This window comes from Podarcis tiliguerta (genome assembly GCF_965153285.1).
Source record: "Podarcis tiliguerta genome assembly, chromosome: 9".
NCBI lineage: Eukaryota > Metazoa > Chordata > Lepidosauria > Squamata > Lacertidae > Podarcis > Podarcis tiliguerta.
This window is the reverse complement of record NC_139542.1, coordinates 66,846,113-66,866,422: the sequence shown is the minus strand read 5'-3', so window position 1 is coordinate 66,866,422 and position 20,310 is coordinate 66,846,113. Positions and strand designations below refer to the sequence as shown.

The window sequence follows — 20,310 nt, the reverse complement described above, 5'->3', positions numbered from 1 at the left end:
TCATTTAATTATCTTAATCCATTTTAACCTTATCTTCCCACCAACATCTTAAAAATTATCTATACTTCAATCTAATAAAGAGAAAAAAAGAACCTTAAATCTTAAACCCTTAAATCCTAAAAGCTTAAGTCCTTATCATATTTCAACTAAAGTCATATAAATTCATTCCACCATCTCCCAACATTCCCTAATTATACAATATTATACTAAATAATGTTTTAAAAATTTCCAATCTTCTTCCACCGTCTCTTCTCCCTGGTGTCGGATTTTGTCAGTCTTTTCTATCAATTCAATATAGTTCATCAACCTGGTGCTCTTGTGTCCGAGGCTCTTAACTCTTCTCATGTGACCTCATTATTGCACAGGCTGCCCCTTTGTTTCCAAGCACAATTTATGGTGCTGGTTCTAAGCCTTTTACGGCTCAGGACCAATGTACTTGTGGGACTTTCTCCTCCAATATGAATCTGCCCATTAAGGTCCACTGATTCAGCCCTCCTGCACATGCTATTACTTTCTGAGGCACAGCTGGTGACAATGCACAAGAGGCAGGGCTGGTTCATGACGTTTTGCTGCTTGAGGCAAAACAGAAAATGGTGCCCCCACTTGCCGTCCTTCTACTTCGAGGTACAAGATCTACGACAGAAGCCACAAACAGAAAACTCATTCAAATTGTGTCCAAAAGGTAAATGTTACGCATGAGAGTTTCACTTAGTAAATGAATAAATGCTTAAGTCAAGAAAGAACTTAGCCTATTAAGTTGAATGTATGCAAATACACCAAAATCTTGAGGAAAAATATCCTGAAGAAAGAAATTAAATATTGTAGCTTAAGCCAAGAAGGAATGTAACATATGGACTTTAATGTTTCTAAACATATCGAAACCGTGAGAGAGAATTTACTGAAGAAGCCTGAGACTCTTCATGGGCGAAACAAACTTATCTTTGCTGATATCTAACCCTTGAGTGTAACATCGTCGACACTTCATTTGATCAAACTTTCCTTTATTGATATCTACAGGAGCCTGGCTAAAGAGACTTTAAAGACTGAATTTTCCTTTTGGACACAACTTGAATGAGTTTTCTGTTTGTGGCTTCTGTAGTAGATCTTGTACCTTGTTCTCTCAATTTTTGGATTATTAATATAAGATTTAGAATGTAGAATGGATTGGTAGTGTTTTGTTTGCCACTGAGGCAACTACCTCATGGGCCCTGAAAAGAGGCATTTTAAAAATGTATGGTGGCTCCCCAATAACTCTTTACAGTGGTACCTTGATTCCCAAATGTAATCCGTTCCGGAAGTCCGTTCCAAACCCAAAGCGTTCCAAAACCAAGACGCACGTTCCCGTAGAAAGTCATGCAAAATGGATCAATCCGTCCCAGACTTTTACAAACAACCCCCAAAACAGCAATTCAACATGAATGTTACTATCTAATGAGACCACTGATCCATAAAATGAAAGCAATAAACAATGTACTGCAGTCACACAATCAGTCAACCAGTAGCTGAACTGGGTTCCACACAGTCACAAAAACAAACAAAAAAGTCGCAAAAACAGACAGACCTCGGCGTAACACTCAAAACGGAGCATGTTCAGCTTCCAAAAAAAAGTTCGCTAACCAGAACACTTAATTCTGGGTTTGCAGTGTTTGGGTTCCAAGTTGTTTGAGTACCAAGGCGTTTGAGAACCAAGGTACCACTGTACTTCCATCCTGCTAGGAGCTAAACACTTTTTATTTGCTGCTGCAATTGTAGGGAAGTTTGGTAGCAGTGTGGTCAAGATGACTTTAGCCACTATTACGGTTCTCCTCATTAGAGGAAACCTGGTAAGTTTTCAAGTCTTCCCCAAAACACAGTTCATAACCCAGTGGCGTAGCGTGGGTTGTCAGCACGCGGGGCAAGGCAAGTAATTTGCGCCCCCCCCCCCGCTGCACTGAACCTCCCCCAGATAGTCCCTCGCTCTCTCTCTGCACCGCACCGCACGCATGGCACCCTCCCCTCCACAGTGGGCGGCGACCCGGCAGCTCGGATCGGATTCGCACAGCCAGCACTGCAGTGAGAGAGAGTGAGTGAGCCAGGTAGGGGCAGAGAGCTGCGAGTGCGAGCGCCCCCCCCCCCCGATGTTGCGCCCGGTACGGCCGGCCCCCCCTGCACCCCCCACGCTACGCCACCATCATAACCTACTTCTCCAACCATCTACCAGCTTCATGAAAGTCATGGAGGCCGCTTACTGCAGAATCCATCAAGTTATTCAGTCTTTGAAATGGTATCTTCTCAAACACTCCAAGGTTGTAAAACAGATAACCAGCAGAAGGTTAAATCAAGGGGTTGTAGTTGATTTCAATAAAGTTAGTAAAATCATTTTTAAAATATACCTGGTGATGCATGCAAATCTAACCACGACAGTCTAGCAAATGGGAAAAGGGGAAAGAAACTTGCTTTGAATATCAGGAGATGTTGTTTTGGCAGTTGAACAAGGCAAGAGCTTCATAAGTCGCTCTTTAATGCTGTGTTTGGTACTGCTCTGGGTGTAGAGGAAACCTAGAAGATACATGATCAGAGCTGTTAAAATCTCTTTAAAATAAACTTGCATGCTGCACATCAAACATTTGCATATTGAGGGAGGTAGCACAGGCAGCAAGCGGGCAAACATTCCCAGTCGAGAAACACAGAGGACAACAAAATATCCACCTCTTTGCATTTATTCCATGCCCCAGAGGCTTTTGTACAAATTATCTCTTTTTATAAGTGGATCATCGCAGGACAATAAATAAGGAAATGCAAATGCTGTTATTAACTCATCTCTGCAGAGAGCCAGATGTCTGGGTGTTTTTTAAAAAAGATTAAGTGACAAAATATTGACAGACACCTCTGTAATTGCTTTAATTGCATTGTGATTCAAATATAAAACAAAAAATCCACTTTGTTGTCCCCCATGATGTTTTAAGCTCTACTGCTGAGTTCGCATCAAACTTTAGCACACGTCATTCACACAGGAACTGTGATAACCAGCTGGTACTTTCCCCTTTCCTTGATATGAGCCTACTCTGGGGTTTTTCCTGCATCATTGCATGCTTATAATGACAATTCTTGTTGGAGTTTTCATGTGCAGGGCAAGTCTTAATTGATCAGTTCAGTTGCTATAAACATAAAATGACCATGACTGAAACATGGGAGATGACTACCATGAAGAATGAGAAGGAAGTGGGAACTGTTACTGTAAATTTATGGAGCAAGGCAAACCTCCAGAGTTTGCCATGGGTTTCCAACCGCTATGACACATGCCTACACGGTGCTTGTGAATGCACATATATCTAAAGTGATCTTCCTTGCTGCTGTCATGGTCCTCCTACTGCTTCTGAAAAAAACACACTTTCCAGTGCAGTTAATGGGAGGCTTTTTTCAAATCCTAATTGTGGCATGCAGGGCTTTTTTTCAGCCAGAACTCACCAGAACTTAGTTCCGCACACCCTCCAATATTTCTCTGATGAAAATAGGGATGCCCTATTCCAGGGCTCAGCAAACTTTTTCAGCAGGGGGCTGGTCCACTGTCCCTCAGACCTTGTGGTGGGCCGGACTATATTTTTTTTTGGGGGGGGGAAATGAATGAATTCCTATGGCCCACAAATAACCCAGAGATTATTTAAATAAAAGGACACATTCTACTCATGTAAAAACATGCTGATTCCCAGACCGTCTGTGGGCCGGATTTAGAAGGCAACTGGGCCAGATCCGGCCCCCAGGCCTTAGTTTGCCTACCCATGCCCTATTCCATAATGATAATTTTACTATTTATACACCACACATCTTATTGGCTTACCCCAGCCACTCTGGGCAGCTTTCAACATATATAAAAACATACAAAACATTAAACTTTTTTTTAAAAAAATCTCTATACAGTGGTACTTCTGGATACGAATGGGCTCCATTCTGGAGCCCCATTCGCATCCAGAAGCAAACATAACTAGTGACGGCACATCTGCACATGCACAGATGTCGCTTTTGCCGCTTCTGTGCATGCACGAGATGTCATTTTGAGCGTCTGCGCATGCGCAAGCGGTGAAACCCGGAAGCAACACGCTCCGTTACTTCCGGGTTGCCACGGAGCACAACTCGAACGCTCTCAACATGAAGCATATTCAACCCGAGGTATGACTGTACAGGATTTCCTTCAGACAGCTTAGGGGTTAGATAACTCCATACCCTCCAACATTTTTCCACTGAAAACAGGGACATCCTAAGGAAAATTGGGACACTCCAGGATCATATCAGAAACCGTGACAGCTTCTCTAAATCATTTGAAGATGACTCACTAGTGTTCTTTGAATAATGATGAGAAACCGAAAGAAAGTGATGGCAAGGGTGGGACAGTAAGTTCGGTTTTTGTTTTTGTTTTATTTAATATTTTAAAAAGTTTGCTTGTCACTTGATTCTCAGTTGTGTTGTTGGCCCTGAATGGGGTGGGGGGCAGGTGACACTGACTAATGTCACATTGTGTCACTAGTTTGTATATTTTTTCATATCTGTAGTTTACTTTAATCATTGTAGTAATGTGCTCTCACCTCTTTTCCCCCTTACATCCAACTTATATCCCCCTGCTCTGGTCTGGCCTTGATAGTTTCCCTTCAGGTCAATATATTTAAGCAACATTGTTTTGGCAGGTCCATAACCCTTTAAATTGATAGGATTTCCATCTCCCTTCCCCACAATGATAGTAGGAAACAGGATGAGAAATGCAACAATAAATGTTAATGGCTATTGTTCTTAAAAAGCAGAGACATCACCTTGCCAACAAAGGTCTGTATAGTTAAAGCTCTGGTTTTCCCAGTAGTGATGTATGGAAGTGAGAGCTGGACCATAAAGAAGGCTGATCGCCGAAGAATTGATGCTTTTGAATTATGGTGCTGGAGGAGACTCTTGAGAGTCCCATGGACTGCAAGAAGATCAAGCCTATCCATTCTGAAGGAAATCAGCCCTGAGTGCTCACTGGAAGGACAGATCGTGAAGCTGAGGCTCCAATACTTTGGCCACCCCATGAGAAGAGAAGACTCCCTGGAAAAGACCCTGATGTTGCGAAAGATGGAGGGCGCAAGGAGAAGGGGACGACAGAGGACAAGATGGTTGGACAGCGTTCTCAAAGCTACCAGCATGAGTTTGACCAAACTGTGGGAGGCAGTAGAAGACAGGAGTGCCTGACTTGCTCTGGTCCATGGGGTCACGAAGAGTCGGACACAACTAAACGACTACAATTGTCATCACCTCAATTGAACAGAGTTCAAGGGAATACACATTTCAGCAGCACACAGAAATGGATTGCACAATTATAATGGCCTGGTTCGATAAGTTGTCAATCAGGTAGTTATTTTTTCACAGCTGAAGAATGTTGTACCATTAAATATTGCCAGCACTCACGTGAAACCTGATTGGCTCACAAGCTTGTGAACAGGTTGCAGCTGGAGTAGAAGCTCGATTATTGCAAAAATTGTCACCATCCTTAGCACTAAGAAGAGATTGGAGCAGCTGCTGTTGCAGAAGCTATTACATAAGAAAATCAAAGGTTTCCTTTGATCACACACTGACAAAACTTTATTTGGGGAAACACAGCAGAACTCCTAAAACTAGCCTTTCGGCCAGTTATGTTTCTAAAATCCATAATTACCTTTTGTCAGAATACAAATCTGTCTTGCCTGTAAAACTTTGCTGCATCCGGAACCAAACACCATTTAACCTTACAATCCTTTTATAGCTAGTAGAGGAAAGAAGGTATATTTGCAATGTCACAGTATGGAGTATGTTTTACTAGATATTGCTAAGCAAGAGAAAGCGAGTGGTGATTTCGGTGGCAGCCATGCATTCTCATGAATTGCCTTGTGCTAGCGGAAGCAAAACACCAGAAAATAGAGAAACTTTGAGAGTTGAAGGTGGAACAAATATAAAAGCATAAGGAGCACATTAATCTTGTGAGAACAGTGAGTCAATCCAAAATCTTAGATATTCTATTTTCATGCCTCCAGTTTAGAATAATAGTGTAAACTGGTGGTCGTTTTTCATATTTTATGTTGTTTCTATCAAACAATCAAGGACACTGTTTCATTCAACAGTGCAGGAGAAAAGAATGATGTAACATGAATTATGAGACCAATGAGTAATCAAAGTAGTAGCGGTTAGTTCTTTTATTTCAGGGCAAAACGTATCTCTCGGTTGCGCACACAACTGTCTTTTTTTCCTTCTTCACCCTTTGCCCTCTTCCATTTCATCCTTTCCATTTGTTTGCTCAGTAAAAGCATTTGAACAGACATAATTTACAGTCCCTTTCTCCTTCTATGCCACTGCTTTGAATTATGGCATCTTAGACCACATCTGCAAAAGAATACTGGACCAAGTAGAAAACTTCCTTTGGAATCATTGTGGCTCCTGTGAATTGGATAAGCGTTATAAAATAGCTACTGATGATTGAAGCAGTGAGGGCAAGAAAGCAATTTTTGATATGAACATTTTTGTGCATGAAAATTGGTCAATTCTTCACATATTTCCAGCAGGTTTCAAGTCTGAATTCTCTAGTTTGTAGAAGGTTGCCTCTTTTTTCTACAGCCTTATGAAATCTGGGGTGCTTTAAGGCTGCCCCTCTTTTCAGTTGGTGAAAATAATAATTTCATAAAACTATGTCATTTTGATGATTCCATTTGTTTTGAACCTATGGCCTAGCTAAACTGAAAAGGCCTGTGCCTGCCCAGCTTTTATTGTACAGAGCTAGCTGCTTTTAGGTACTGTACACAGTGAATGTACATTCCAGAAAACTGAAAAGAATATTTAGACTCTATGGTGGCCGATGTATGCATGAAAAGGGAATCGGCTATGCAGGGCAATTGTGATTAATATTGGATATTATTGGGTGACATTTAATGAATAGGAAAATTAGTCAAAGTCTTAATAAAGAAAGACACTGTAAAATTGTTGTATGTGATCACATAACAACATGATGAGCTAAAAGATTTGGTTCAGGAAGATGACTTTGGGTTGCAACAATTAAGATTGCTGTGATTCTTTGGTGAATAGAAATGGCATGTGTCATCTGGAAGAGTATAAAAACATTGCTTTGGATGTGGTTTCTTGTAGCCTCCTCCTCATTTTTGAGGCTGCCCCATGCACATTTATATTTCAATAAAGTCCTATCTTTTCACTTGGATGCTACTTACAGTGGTGCCTTGCAAGTTTTTTCGTTCTACGAGTTTTTTCGTCTTGCGAAGCACCACTGTGTATTGACGGTTTCCCGTAGGAATGCATTGGCGGTTCAAAAAAAAAGGCGCAAGACGTTTCGTCTTGCAAAGCAACTCAGAAAACGAAAAACTCTTTTGTCTTGCGAGTTTTTCGTCTTCCGAGGCATTCGTCTTGCGAGGTACCACTGTATTTTTATTTTGCATTTCTGTGACGGTAACCGCTAGTCTAGGAACCATGGGCATAGCCAAGATTTATGTTGCGGGGTCAGGGTTTATGTTGTGGGGGCAGAACCGAGCCATCTGTGATGGAATTGGTCATTTAGTTAAGTATTTTTTATTTATTTACTTGATGGAGGGGCAGCTGCTATATGACAAACATGCCCATAATCAAATGAATCGTCATTCAGTTATCAGATCAGGGATAGGTAGTAATACGCAAATATGTCAGTTTTGATTTCTCTCACTTTTTCATCTCCTTCAACCTTAAATTCAGTTCTCTACATTTGTACATCAGCTTGTAGATATTTTTTTTAACAGAAGTCCTCATGAAAATCCATCACCATTTTGTGTGATTTTTCTACTACTGTACATATTTTTACAGAAACAATTCTCCCTAATACAATGGGTTGTTGTAGGTGTTACTGTTAATTAATGTTCACTTTTAGCTTAACGCTGAATTTTGTGTACATTACTTGGCTGGAGAACTGCATTGCAAAATTCAGATAAGCACAAATTTCGAAGGATAACTATTTCAGTTCACATAGTTTTGGGAAATGTGAAATTTGTAAGTAATTTTTATCTTGTGAATGCCTACAGCAAGAACGTAGTTGGTCAAGGGAGCCATGGACTCAAAAAGGATGAAAGGACAACTGGAAATTATTTATGTATGCAACAACAGCGGCAAGAATGTTACTAGCACAAGCTTGGAAGACAGAAGAAGCCCCAAACAAAAGAACAATGGCAAGAGAAACTCATGGAATATGCAGAATTAGCAAAATTAACAGATAAATTACATGAAAGGGACAACAAAGACTTTAAAAGAGAATGGGAACCTTTTACAATGTATATGAAGAGACAACATGAAGTGTTGGACTCATTGGCAGGGTTTGATTAAACATTCACAAATGTATATAATAATAAAAAATAGATGTAAATGTATTAGGAATTAATTGGGGAAATAATACGCAGGATGAATAAATTGAAAGTAAAACAAAGTGGAAGTATGAAGGAAGTCCAGGGGAGGGAGGCAGGAAAAAATGGAAAATGGTTAGAGAGATATTTCATAAAGGGTGTTTATATCGAAAAACCAATAAAAACTAGAAAAGGGGGGGGGACCTCTGATGTATAGGATTTAACCACCAGTCTAATTCACCCAAACAACAAAGTAGAGTCAGCTCCTCTGTAGTTCTTCCTCCTCTGCCCACATCAAGAGTTTACTTGGGGAAAAGAACTCAGCTGCCTCAACCTAAGCAGATCCTTGGAAACTGAACAGTACTAATTCTCAAAGAAGGTACCTCCTCTGGCTTAATTTTACCAAAGCAGCATCTGCCAAGGAATGGATCACACCAGAATTAACAGCACTCAGGTAGAGAGAGGAAGTCCAACTGTCCAATTCCCATACCACATCATTTTAAATCCTCCCCAATTGCTCTGGTGTGGCACTATGTCAAGAACATTGAGGAAGGATACGTTGTTGTTGTTGTTGTTGTTGTTGTTGTTGTTGTTGTTGTTGTTGTTAAATATATGAACTACCTTACACCCATCACCTCCTGGCAAATAGAAGGAGAAGAAATGGAGGCAGTGAGAGATTTTACTTTCTTGGGCTCCATGATCACTGCAGATGGTGACAGCAGCCATGAAATTAAAAGACGCCTGCTTCTTGGAAGAAAAGCAATGACAAACCTAGACAGCATCTTAAAAAGTAGAGACATCGCCTTGCCAACAAAGGTCCGTATAGTAAAAACTATGGTTTTCCCAGTAGTGATGTATGGAAGTGAAAGCTGGACTATAAAGAAGGCTGATCGCCGAAGAATTGATGCTTTTGAATTATGGTGCTGGAGGAGACTCTTGAGAGTCCCATGGACTGCAAGAAGATCAAACCAATCCATTCTGAAGGAAATCAGCCCTGAGTGCTCACTGGAAGGACAGATCCTGAAGCTGAGGCTCCAAGACTTTGGACACCTCATGAGAAGAGAAGACTCCCTGGAAAAGACCCTGATGTTGGGAAAGATGGAGGAGGGGACAACAGAGGACGAGATGGTTGGATAGTGTTCGCGAAGCTACCAGCATGAGTTTGACCAAACTGTGGGAGGCAGTAGGAGACAGAAGTGCTTGGCGTGCTCTGGTCCATGGAGTCACGAAGAGTCAGACACGACTAAACGACTAAACAACAACAACAACAACACCTTACACCACAGTCTCCTGGAGACTGGCTCTGAATATATTTTGTGGCCCACACTGAAAATTCCAATTGGATACAGTGGTACCTCTAGTTATGGACTTGATCCATTTCAGGGTGCTGTTTGCACCCCAAAAAGTTTGTAACTAGAGCGCTGCTCTTGCACATGCGCATGGCGCAATAGAGCATTTCTGTCCATGCGCAAAGCAGGTAGAACGCTTCTGCGCATTGGCAAAGCAGGCAGAATGCTTCTGCGCACGCATGCACGGCGAAACCTGGAAATATACACATCCAGGTTTCCCATGTTCGCAAGCGGAAAAGACATCAACGTAATGCAACACGAAGTATGACTGGAATGTTTTTGAAACTTAAAATTTATGAAATAAGAAATCTCTTTCTATTCACTTTGAAACATTAAAAAAAAACCACCTGTATCCTGAAACCTTCATATTATGAGCAAAATAATTGAATGATTAGCCTGTTACATCTCGAATAAGCCCCAAATATCCATTTTCTTCTGTCTTGGAATGTCTTTTTTATTTTATTTTTAAAACTATTTTATTAAAAGTACCTGGTATCATCTCATAACAACAAAAGTTAAATGTATTCATGGTGTTATCTTAGCTCTGGAAATTCCTTTTAATGCCAGCATTGTTCAAAAGCATCCCAAGAAAGCATTTAATCTGTTTTACTTGGGTGCTCGTGAATGGTATTGCGGAAGCTTGAAAATATTAATTGACAACAATAACAAAAAGTGTTAAATCATTGTATACAGTAAGCCACAGGAAAATTTGATTTAACCATTGTATTCAAGAACTGGGAAACAGCTGGTGTGACCATTTGTGTGCGAATGCATGTGAATAATAAGCCAAACACAACAGTAATTCAAAACAGCTGTGGTCTAAACCGCAGAGCCTAGGGCTTGCCAATCCGAAGGTTAGGAGTTCGAATCCCCGCAACGGGGTGAGCTCCTGTTGCTGAGTCCCAGCTTCTGCAAACCTAGCAGTTTGAAATACGTCAAAGTGCAAGTAGATAAATAGGCACCGCTCTGGCGGGAAGTTAAACGGCGCTTCCGTGTGCTGCTCTGGTTTCGCCAGAAGCGGCTTAGTCATTGGCCACATGACCCAGAAAAACTGTCTGCGGACAAATGTTGACTCCCTCGGCCAGTAAAGCAAGATGAGCACTGCAACCCCAGAGTTGTCCATGACTGGACTTAACTGTCCTCTACATTTTTTTTAAAAAAAAGGGTGGAAAAATGCATTTGGGAGGTAGTCCAACTGACAATAATCAAATTAAGAAACAAAAGTCAGTGTTTTTTTGTTTTGGTAGAATGCTGTCCATTTTCTAAATTGTAGAACATTAGCATAAAAATATGAGGTTGTTTTTCAGTACAGTGGTACCTCGGGTTAAGTACTTAAATCGTTCCGGAGGTCCATTCTTAACCTGAAACTGTTCTTAACCCGAAGCACCACTTTAGTTAATGGGGCCTCCCACTGCCGCCGCGCTGCCAGAGCACAATTTCTGTTCTTATCCTGAAGCAAAGTTCTTAACCTGAAGCACTATTTCTGGGTTAGCAGAGTCTGTAACCTGAAGTGTATGTAACCTGAAGCGTATGTAACCCGAGGTACCACTGTATTATAAACGCTTATATGAAAACTTGCAGTTTATTCATTGTATAACCTATTCTGTAAATGTTTCAACCTGCCTTTTGGGGGGGGGGAGGAATCAAATATGTATTGCCAGATACAGTTGGAAGGGACCCTAAAGGCCATCCAATCCAACCCCTTCTCAACTAAAACATCCATGAGAAATGGCCCCTCCAACCTCTGCTTAAAAACCTCCAAGGAAGGAGAGTCCTCAACTCCTGAGGGAGACCATTAACACTGTCAAACAGCTCTTACTTTCATAAAGTTTTTCCATATGTTTAGTTGGAATCTCCTTTTTTGTAACTTGTAACTGAGTACCAATAGGTGTGGCTCTGTGTGTTCAGATGTTATCAGCAGCTAAGAATGAACTTGCTGTTCACTACAAGTTTGGAAAAATAAAAAAAGTTTTTAAACCCTCTTTATTGAGAGCATGCTATAGATGGAGAATACCTCTCTAGTCACCAGCACCTGCCTCAAATATCCATCTGAATATTGAAAACAAAACTTTCATAGTTCTGCTCCTATAATTCACCCAAGTGAGGGAAAAATGATGCCAATCATTATTCCCAAATAACAAACAAGCCTACTTGTTTTAATATCAGCAAGATGGTTAGTTGCTTCGCTGAGCTGAATTAATAAATTCCGTGGATAAAGAAACCCACATTCTCTAATTAGAAAATGAGAGCCTGTTTGATTTGGAATGCTGTTCTGAGATACTGCCACCATCCATCACGGTCAGTATGTAATTTTGAAGTTGATGACTTGTAAATTTTGGGTGACATTCTAACTACTAATAATAATACTTTTACTACATTTATTTGAGCATTGGTTTGGGCAGGCTTCCTCAACCTCAGCCCTCCAGAAGTTTTGAGACTACAATTCCCATCATTCCTGACCACTGGTCCTCCTAGCTAGGGATCATGGGAGTTGTAGGCCAAAAAACATCTGGAGAGCCAAAGTTGAGGACGCCTGGCTTAGGGCAACCCACACCCACCCTCCCCACAGATGATGTCATACAGGTAAAGGTGGAGCTTGCACGAAAGGGAGGGGCTTTGGCAAAGCCCTCCCAAAGTGCCCAACAAGCATGGCTATGCTGATGTGAGGGAGGTGATTCTGCTTAGTGCCAGGCTCAGATGCACTTCTCCATGAAGAAGATGAGGGGTCAGCGCCACTGCCATGGTTGCCACCTGGCTGCCTAAAGAAGAAGCAGAAACACCCTCTTGAAGGCAGCCTTGCTTAGGGAAGTTTTTAATATTTGATGTTTTTTGTGCTTTTAATTCTGTTGGGAGCAGCTCAGAGTGGCTGGGGAAACCCAGCCAGATGAGTATAAATAGAGTGGTACTCCGGGTTACAAACACCTCGGGTTGCAGACACTTTGGCTTACAGACTCCACTAACCTGGAAGTAGTACCTCGGGTTAGGAACTTTACCTCAGGATGAGAACAGAAATTGCACGCTGGCAGTGGGAGGCCCCATTAGCTAAGGAGGTACCTCAGGGTAAGAACAGTTTCAGGTTAAGAACGGACCTCTGAAATGAATTAAGTTCTTAACCAGAGGCACCATTATTATTTTTATTATTATTATTATTATTATTATTATTATTATTATTATTATTATTATTATTATTATTATTGAAGCACTTGCCTGCAAAGCCCAAACCACCCAACTTTCCTCAGATCAAAATAAGGACATTTCCCACTCCCCACAACTGACCCTTCTCAACCCCCCATTTTTTGGTCACACCCCAGCAGAGAATTTCCTAACAGAAGAAGGGCAATTGTCATCACAGCTACACCAATGGGACAGGGCACACACACCCTCCACCGTCCTGAGTAAAGCCCTAATACCATTTTATTTTATTCTTTGATAGATTTACAAAAAGAAGAACACACACCAATAAATAAATTTTAGAAAGGAGCAGGATTAGACATGGATGCACAAAGATTATTATTTTTTAATCAAGACTCCTTGCACTCTGCTCTGCTCCAGTGGCGTAGCGTGGGTTGTCAGCACCCGGGGCAAGGCAAGTAATTTGCCCCCCCTAACCCGTGGATTTGTGCTCCCTAACCCCTGGATTTGCGCCCCCTAACCCTAACCCCCAGATGTTGCGCCCGGTGCGGCCGGCCCCCCTGCACCCCCATGCTACGCCACTGCTCTGCTCCCCCTTTCTTCCTGGCCAGGGTGTCTCTGCCTCCTGCCTCCCCCTCAGAGCCAGTGCTTCACACGGAGCTGGGCCTCGCTGGCTGCAACCTCTCCTCTTCCTCACCTGCTGCTACTTGCTGCCCAAGAGGGGGCTGGCAGCAGCGGCCATAGCGAGGCAACGAGATGCTCCCTCACGGCCACTGCTGTCACTCGGGACAAGCGCTGGCTCACCCTCTTCCCCGAGCTCAGTGGTGGCAGCACTGGCAGGGGAAATAGGGACATTACGGGATCAAATCAGAAGCCAGGATTCTGGGACTGATCCTGGAAAATCAGGACACTTGGAAGGTATGAAAGCCAACTGAAAGAGGTCCCACTGCTTTAAAAGATAGGAGAGATTGCTTCAAAGGATACTTCACAAAGCTGCTGAAGGGATTTTGACAGGTGGGCACTGTCAAATTTGGAACCCATGGAACAAAAAAAAAGACTTTTAGAAGACTCCTGTGAACAAAAAAAGAGAGTTCCTACTCCTGGAAGGACAGATCTTGAAGCTGAGGCTCCAATACTTTGGCCACCATGCTTTTGAATTATGGTGCTGGAAGAGACTCTTGAGAGTCCCATGGACTGCAAGAAGATCAAACCTATCCATTCTTAAGGAAATCAGCCCTGAGTGCTCACTGGAAGGACAGATCCTGAGGCTGAGGCTCCAATACTTTGGCAACCTCATGAGAAGAGAAGACTCCCTGGAAAAGACCCTTATGGGGAAAGATGGAGGGTGCAAGGAGAAGGGGACAACAGAGGACGGGATGGTTAGACAGTGTTCGCGAAGCTACCAGCATGAGTTTGACCAAACTGCGGGAGGCAGTGGAAGTCAGGAGTGCCTGGCGTGCTCTGGTCCATGGGGTCACAAAGTCGGACACAACTAAACGACTAAACGACAACAACAACAACAACTCCTGTGTCTGGCACCCCAGCTGCAATTTTCAGGCATTTTAGAGCTTGAATGAACATGGAAAGTCCTTAATACAACATGCTAAAATTAAGGGTTTCCCCCTTAACTGAATCATTGCAATGGTTCTTCTGTGGTATAAATAGCAAATTGCCTGAAAAGGCACAGGTCGTTTCGATTGATTGCAATTTAATATGGACTACATGCAAGGCCAAACCTTTCAGACTTGCTGAGAAACTTCTCTTCCTTCCAAAATCTTGAAATGGCCCTCTTGCATAACTGCAAAGTAAAAATGTTTCTTCCTCTCACTATATCAGCAAGTTGAGAAATGAAGTATTTGGTGCAGGAGGTAGCAGAATGCTGACAGAGGGACTACAACAACAGGTCGAAGATCAAGCCTGAAGTCATCCTTTTATCAACACCTTACCACGTATTATTCACACACAGCGGAGGCTTCAAAGAGGGCCGTGGAATTAATTAGAATTTATCATCCATAACGTAGTGGAAAGTTCCTGACCCAGGGGTTTCGACAGATTTATTTCATATCGCCCTGACTCCTGGCAGACGTTTTCCATGACACATCCTTCGAGGAGGTTACATTTAGATGGCCTTAAATTACAGATGAGATTATGAGTAGTGACAAAAGAGACAGATCTATGGTGTCGCATTTTATTGCCTTGTCAGTTTTAATGAAATGAACACTGTTCATTAGCTTTCTGGAAATTAAAAAATACTCCAGATTAAAATAGACATAAAAGATGCCTCTCTCTTAAAATAAATACATAACTTAGAAGGCTTCACAGGTAGACTAACAAACCCTCACACTTAACGTAGTGCAGGTAAAAGCCAATTGTGAACAGACTTAATTTAAAGAAGAATGATGGCATCATAGATTTGAAGGGGCATCTAATCCAATCCTTTGCTCGGTACAGGAAGCATTGCCATAAGCACATTTTCTGATACCATTTCAGGAGTGCATTGGAATCAAATGAGCAAAAAATAATAAACCGCTGCAGCTATAACTTTGAATATTTGCACTGGTTAAAACTGGTCTGCACCAATTGATTTGCTAATGATCTGGTTGATGCCCTGAGTAAACACATGAAAAGTTACAGCCTTGAAACAATGTGCAGGCGGATCCTATTGCACCTATGTCCAGCTTGTGAGCTTCTTGTAACCATTGTGGGAACAGAATGCTGGACTAGATATGCCTTTGGTCTGATCCAACAAGGCTGCTCTTACTTTTTTATGTTCTTAAAAACACCTCTTGGCATGTGGTCTTGGTGGGAGAAGGTCACCTCTTCCCTTACATCCCAAAAGCTGGTGTTGGTGAACATTATGTTCAGACCAGCACAGAACATCTAGGCTCAAAATAGAGTGTTCACAGGCAGCTGTCGTGTGCGAGGATCTCAGCCTCGGCCCAGTATACCTGAAGGAGCGTCTCCAACCCCCAACTGAGGTCCAGCTCCGAGGGCCTTTTGGTGGTTCCCTCACTGCAAGAAGTGAGGTTATAGGGAACCAGGCAGAGGGCCTTCTGAGGAGTGGCGCCCGCCCTGTGGAACACCCTCCCATCATGTCAAGGAAAGAATCCACTGTCTGACTTTTAGAAGACACCTGAAGGCAACCCTGTTTAGGGAAGTTTTAAATGTTTGGTGTTTTTAATATTATGTTGGGATCTGCCCAGAGTTAAATTAGTAGTAGTAGTAGTAGTAGTAAAGGTAAAGGGACCCCTGACCGTTAGGTCCAGTCGCGGACGACTCTGGGGTTGCGACACTAATCTTGCTTTATTGGCCGAAGGAGCCGGCGTACAACTTCCGGGTCATGTGGCTTCTGGCGAACCAGAGCAGCGCACAGAAACACCATTTACCTTCCCACCGGAGTGGTACCTATTTATCTACTTGAACTTTGACGTGCTTTCGAACTGCTAGGTTGGCAGGAGCTGGGACCGAACAACAGGAGCTCACCCCGTCAGGGGGATTCGAACCACCAACCTTCTGATCAGCAAATCCTAGGCTCTGTGGTTTAACCCACAGCGCCACCCGCGTCCTTAGTAGTAGTAGTAGTATACCCTTATTGGTATAAATTTGTATAAATAAAGTTTAGGGTTGCAACTTTATTCAGCTTTGTTTGCCAGCTTCCCAGATGCGTGGGCCTATGAAGGCACCAGACATCTCTTGCAGCCCAACTGCACCTCCAGCTAAGCCAATTCTCTTCCAGCAATGCCAGCACTATGTTATCCCACTTGGCTGGCCATTAGGGATGGCATTTTACCAAAGTTTGTGAAATAACTTACGAGAAGATAGAAATATGCCCAAAATGAGGGGCGATTTAATGTTTTATGAAGATTAGACATCCCGAAAGCATCACCCTGGAGTCTCACAGCCTTTTGATTTATAACCAAAATAATAAAAGAACCAATGATTTCAAATGTCAAGCTGATGTCTTTTATGCTGAATTGAAAGTCCAATATCAAAAGTTCACATTATATTTTACTCCAATCATAAAAATGTCTCTGCTACATTACTCCCAGTAGATTTGTTACTGAGGTCTCCTAGCAGTCACTGGTCTTTTCTGCTGGTTGGCAGACACTGTGATAATCTGATGTAAAACACTAGCAATGTATGGTTATCAATCGCTAATAAATTTGCAAATTACCTTACCATTTTTCAATTTCCTTAGCTGTAGGTGGACTTTTATTTCACTAATTATATTTGGATATTTATACCCCACTCTTCAACTTGACAAGGATTAATTAAGAATGACAACTTGCTCAATGTTCTATGCTTCTGATTTCATCCTGTTGCTCTAAACTGCAAGTTCCTATGGCCATTTATGCGCATATGAAAAGGGTTTATTGCAGCAGGGGAATCTCTCATACTCCTGCCACTGATACTGATGTTCTTGTGCTGACTTCAGGCACGCAAGGCAAGTAGTATGGCTTTATAAGAGGACAGTGTACTTCCCAAATGCCTATACCAAAAAACAGAGGTAGAATCAATTCATGTGTTGTATAGATTGGGTTGTCCTGATTGTTCCAGTGTATGGAAGGCCAAAAAAATCACAAAATAGCCTTCGTCAGGGACAGAAGATGCTTTCTTAAATCACCTGTTTGTTCAGAAAAACTGCTTCTCCTTGGCAGAGAGGGTTCTGTGGTTGCTGAGCGACTCTAATGCCTTTGTTACTCAAAAAGTGGCCCTTTTTGCACAGGCAGCAAGAAAGATTAGGAGAAAGGAATTGGACAAAATAGCAGTAAATTGTAAAGTAGATTTGGAGGTCTAAATTGAAATAAACTGTATGTATGTAGTTGTGGAGGCTCCCCATTTATAGTCTCACTTGCAAAATATACATGGTTCTGTTTGTTCAAGTGGGGATTTTGTATGTATTTTATATCGCCTGTGCTGAATGGTTTTCTCATGGCCTTTTGGCTAGTACAATAAACTTACTGAACTGAACGTGCCTGTTATGGGAGAGGTCATGGAGGGTTGCTCATGCAGGAATCTTTGATGTGAGCATCAGGGTGCTGTAAGTAAAGGAGTGTCTCTGTTTCCATGGGTGAAATGCTGGAATATATGTGATATACTGTGTCATTCTGGGCAGGCAGTAGGACATTTTAATTCTCCTCACCTAAGGAAAGGCTGTAGCTTGGTGGTAGAACACCTGCTTTGTATTCAGGTCTCAGGTTCAATCCTTGGAATATCCAGGTAGTTTTCAGAGTGCCTCACCTGAAACCCCAGAGAATCAGTGCAGTTGGGCTTGACAGTAAAGGTAAAGGTAAAGGTAAAGGGACCCCTGACCATTGGGTCCAGTCGTGGCCGACTCTGGGGTTGCGGCGCTCATCTCGCTTTAGTGGCCGAGGGAGCCGGCGTACAGCTTCCAGGTCATGTGGCCAGCATGACTAAGCCGCTTCTGGCGAACCAGAGCAGCGCACGGAAACACCGTTTACCTTCCCGCCAGAGCGGTACCTATTTATCTACTTGCAGTTTGACGTGCTTTTGAACTGCCAGGTTGGCAGGAACAGGGACCGAGCAACGGGAGCTCACCCTGTCGCAGGGATTCGAACCGCCGACCTTCCAATCGGCAAGCCCAAGGCTCTGTGGTTTATTCCACAGCGTCACCCGCTGTGGTATGGGATATAGCTATTAATGATAAATTAACATGTGCCATTAAGGTAAGATGGGGAGTATGCAAGAGAAATGATTTTGAGGAGATATGGAAGGTGTACTGTTCGTACTGTTAAAACGGAAGGGGGTCAAACCACTGAAGAAGTGTTGAAATTTTGGCAGGTTGGATAGTTACAACGGAATGATCTCGGTGGTGGGGTGCACATTCTATTCTTATTTATCTATGATTATTATTTTGACAAAAGAAAAAGTGTAAGAAAAAACCTTAATGAATAATAAATAAATAAAAAGTTGTATAATCACTCTCTCCATACCATGAGATACTATGCTAGTCCAGGCCTGCTCTTTGCTTACTGGCATGAGAAGAGCCAATGGAAGACTAGGGCATAGGTAAGCCAGGTTAATTTGTCACGCTCTTTATTGCCCATTCTCCATTCAGATTTGATTACTGCAATGTACTCTATATGGGGCTATGCTTGAAAATAGTCTGGAAGCTGCAGCTTGTGCAGAATATGGCTCCTAGGGCCAGGGCCTTTTCAGTACTGGCCCCGACTTGGTGGAACGCTCTGTCACAAGAGACTAGGGCCCTGTGGGACTTGACATCTTTCTGCAGGGCCTGCAAGACAGAGCTGTTCCGCCTGGCCTTTGGTTTGGACTCAGTCTGACCCTTATGTTTCCCTCCCCTTATGGTTTTGATCTATGGGCTGCTATTAAAAAGAGGCTGCATTTTAAACTGTATTTTAACCCGTATTTTAAATTGTCCCCCCCCCTTAATGTTTTTATTGTAATTTTACTGGTGTTAGCTGCCCTTGAGCCCAGCTCTGGCCAGGGAGGGTGGGGTATAAATAAAAATTTATTATTATTATTATTATTAGGTGGAGCAGCTAGATGATACCATGCAGGGCTTCATTTCAGCCAGAACTCCAGCACCTCTCAGGTGGGCACCATTGCCATTCTAAGAGAACAAGGGAAGTTCATGGTGAGCTCTGGCCTCTCTTTTTCTAGAAAAATAGGACTGGTATCATGTGACACTGCATTGGCTGCCTGCCAGTAGCAGGCTCGATTCAAGGTATTAGTACTGATAGCCTTAAATTGCTCAGGGCCCAAATACTTCAAGTGCTTCCCTCAGTGCCAGCCCATGTTTTGAGATTGGCAGGGAAGGCTTTGTCTCTAACCTTGCCAGTGGCCATAGCCCATGACGTGGTGGTCCAAGACAGGGCCTTCTCAGAGGTGGCACCTAACTGTAGAACTCCCTCCCCAGGGAAGTCCCACATACTGCTTATATACAGACACCAATTAGAAACCTGTTTGCTTTCCGGAATGTTTCGAGTCATAAACTCTGAGATTCAACCATTCTGTCAGTGTATGTTATTGGTGTAATTTTTAGGTGGTTTAATTATTGACTGTGCTTTTTATGTTGTCCACCACCCTTGGCACCCTTAGGAGGAAGAATGGTGTGTGTGTGTGTGTGTGTGTGTGTGTGTGTGTTTGTGTGTGTATACATACATACATATGGAAAATATAATAAAGAAGAACTGAGCAACAAATATACCCATTAAAATATAAATGAGACCTATGAACAGTAGGCGGTCTTTCATGTTGCTTCACTCACAATAATAAGAAAGAAAAGATAAATACTTCTAGATCCAAATTGCTTTGCATTTCAGTTGAATAATATCACACATGCTTATGTGAGCCAATATATACATTTTCAGTTATTAAAATTGTATTCCTTTGTGACTTTGAGAAAAATAAATACTTGTTTCCTCTGGCGTAACAGATGGAAAAGCAGCTAGTTGGGCTCAGACTTGCACTTCTTCCCTTTTATAATGTTTCTTCTTAGT

General features: G+C 42.4%; 1 protein-coding gene across 13 annotated transcripts in view; it reads right to left on the bottom strand.

The window, feature by feature from the left end:
* Positions 1-20,310, bottom strand: part of KCNIP4 (potassium voltage-gated channel interacting protein 4) — a 383,464-nt gene that overhangs the window by 54,494 nt on the left and 308,660 nt on the right. The window contains exon 2 of one of the 13 annotated variants that reach the window (XM_083458476.1): positions 2,433-2,538. The exons of the other annotated variants lie outside the window; for them this stretch is intronic. Coding sequence (XP_083314602.1) covers positions 2,433-2,538 — 106 coding nt within the window. The remainder of the gene's footprint in view (positions 1-2,432; positions 2,539-20,310) is intronic. 13 annotated transcript variants of the gene reach the window in all.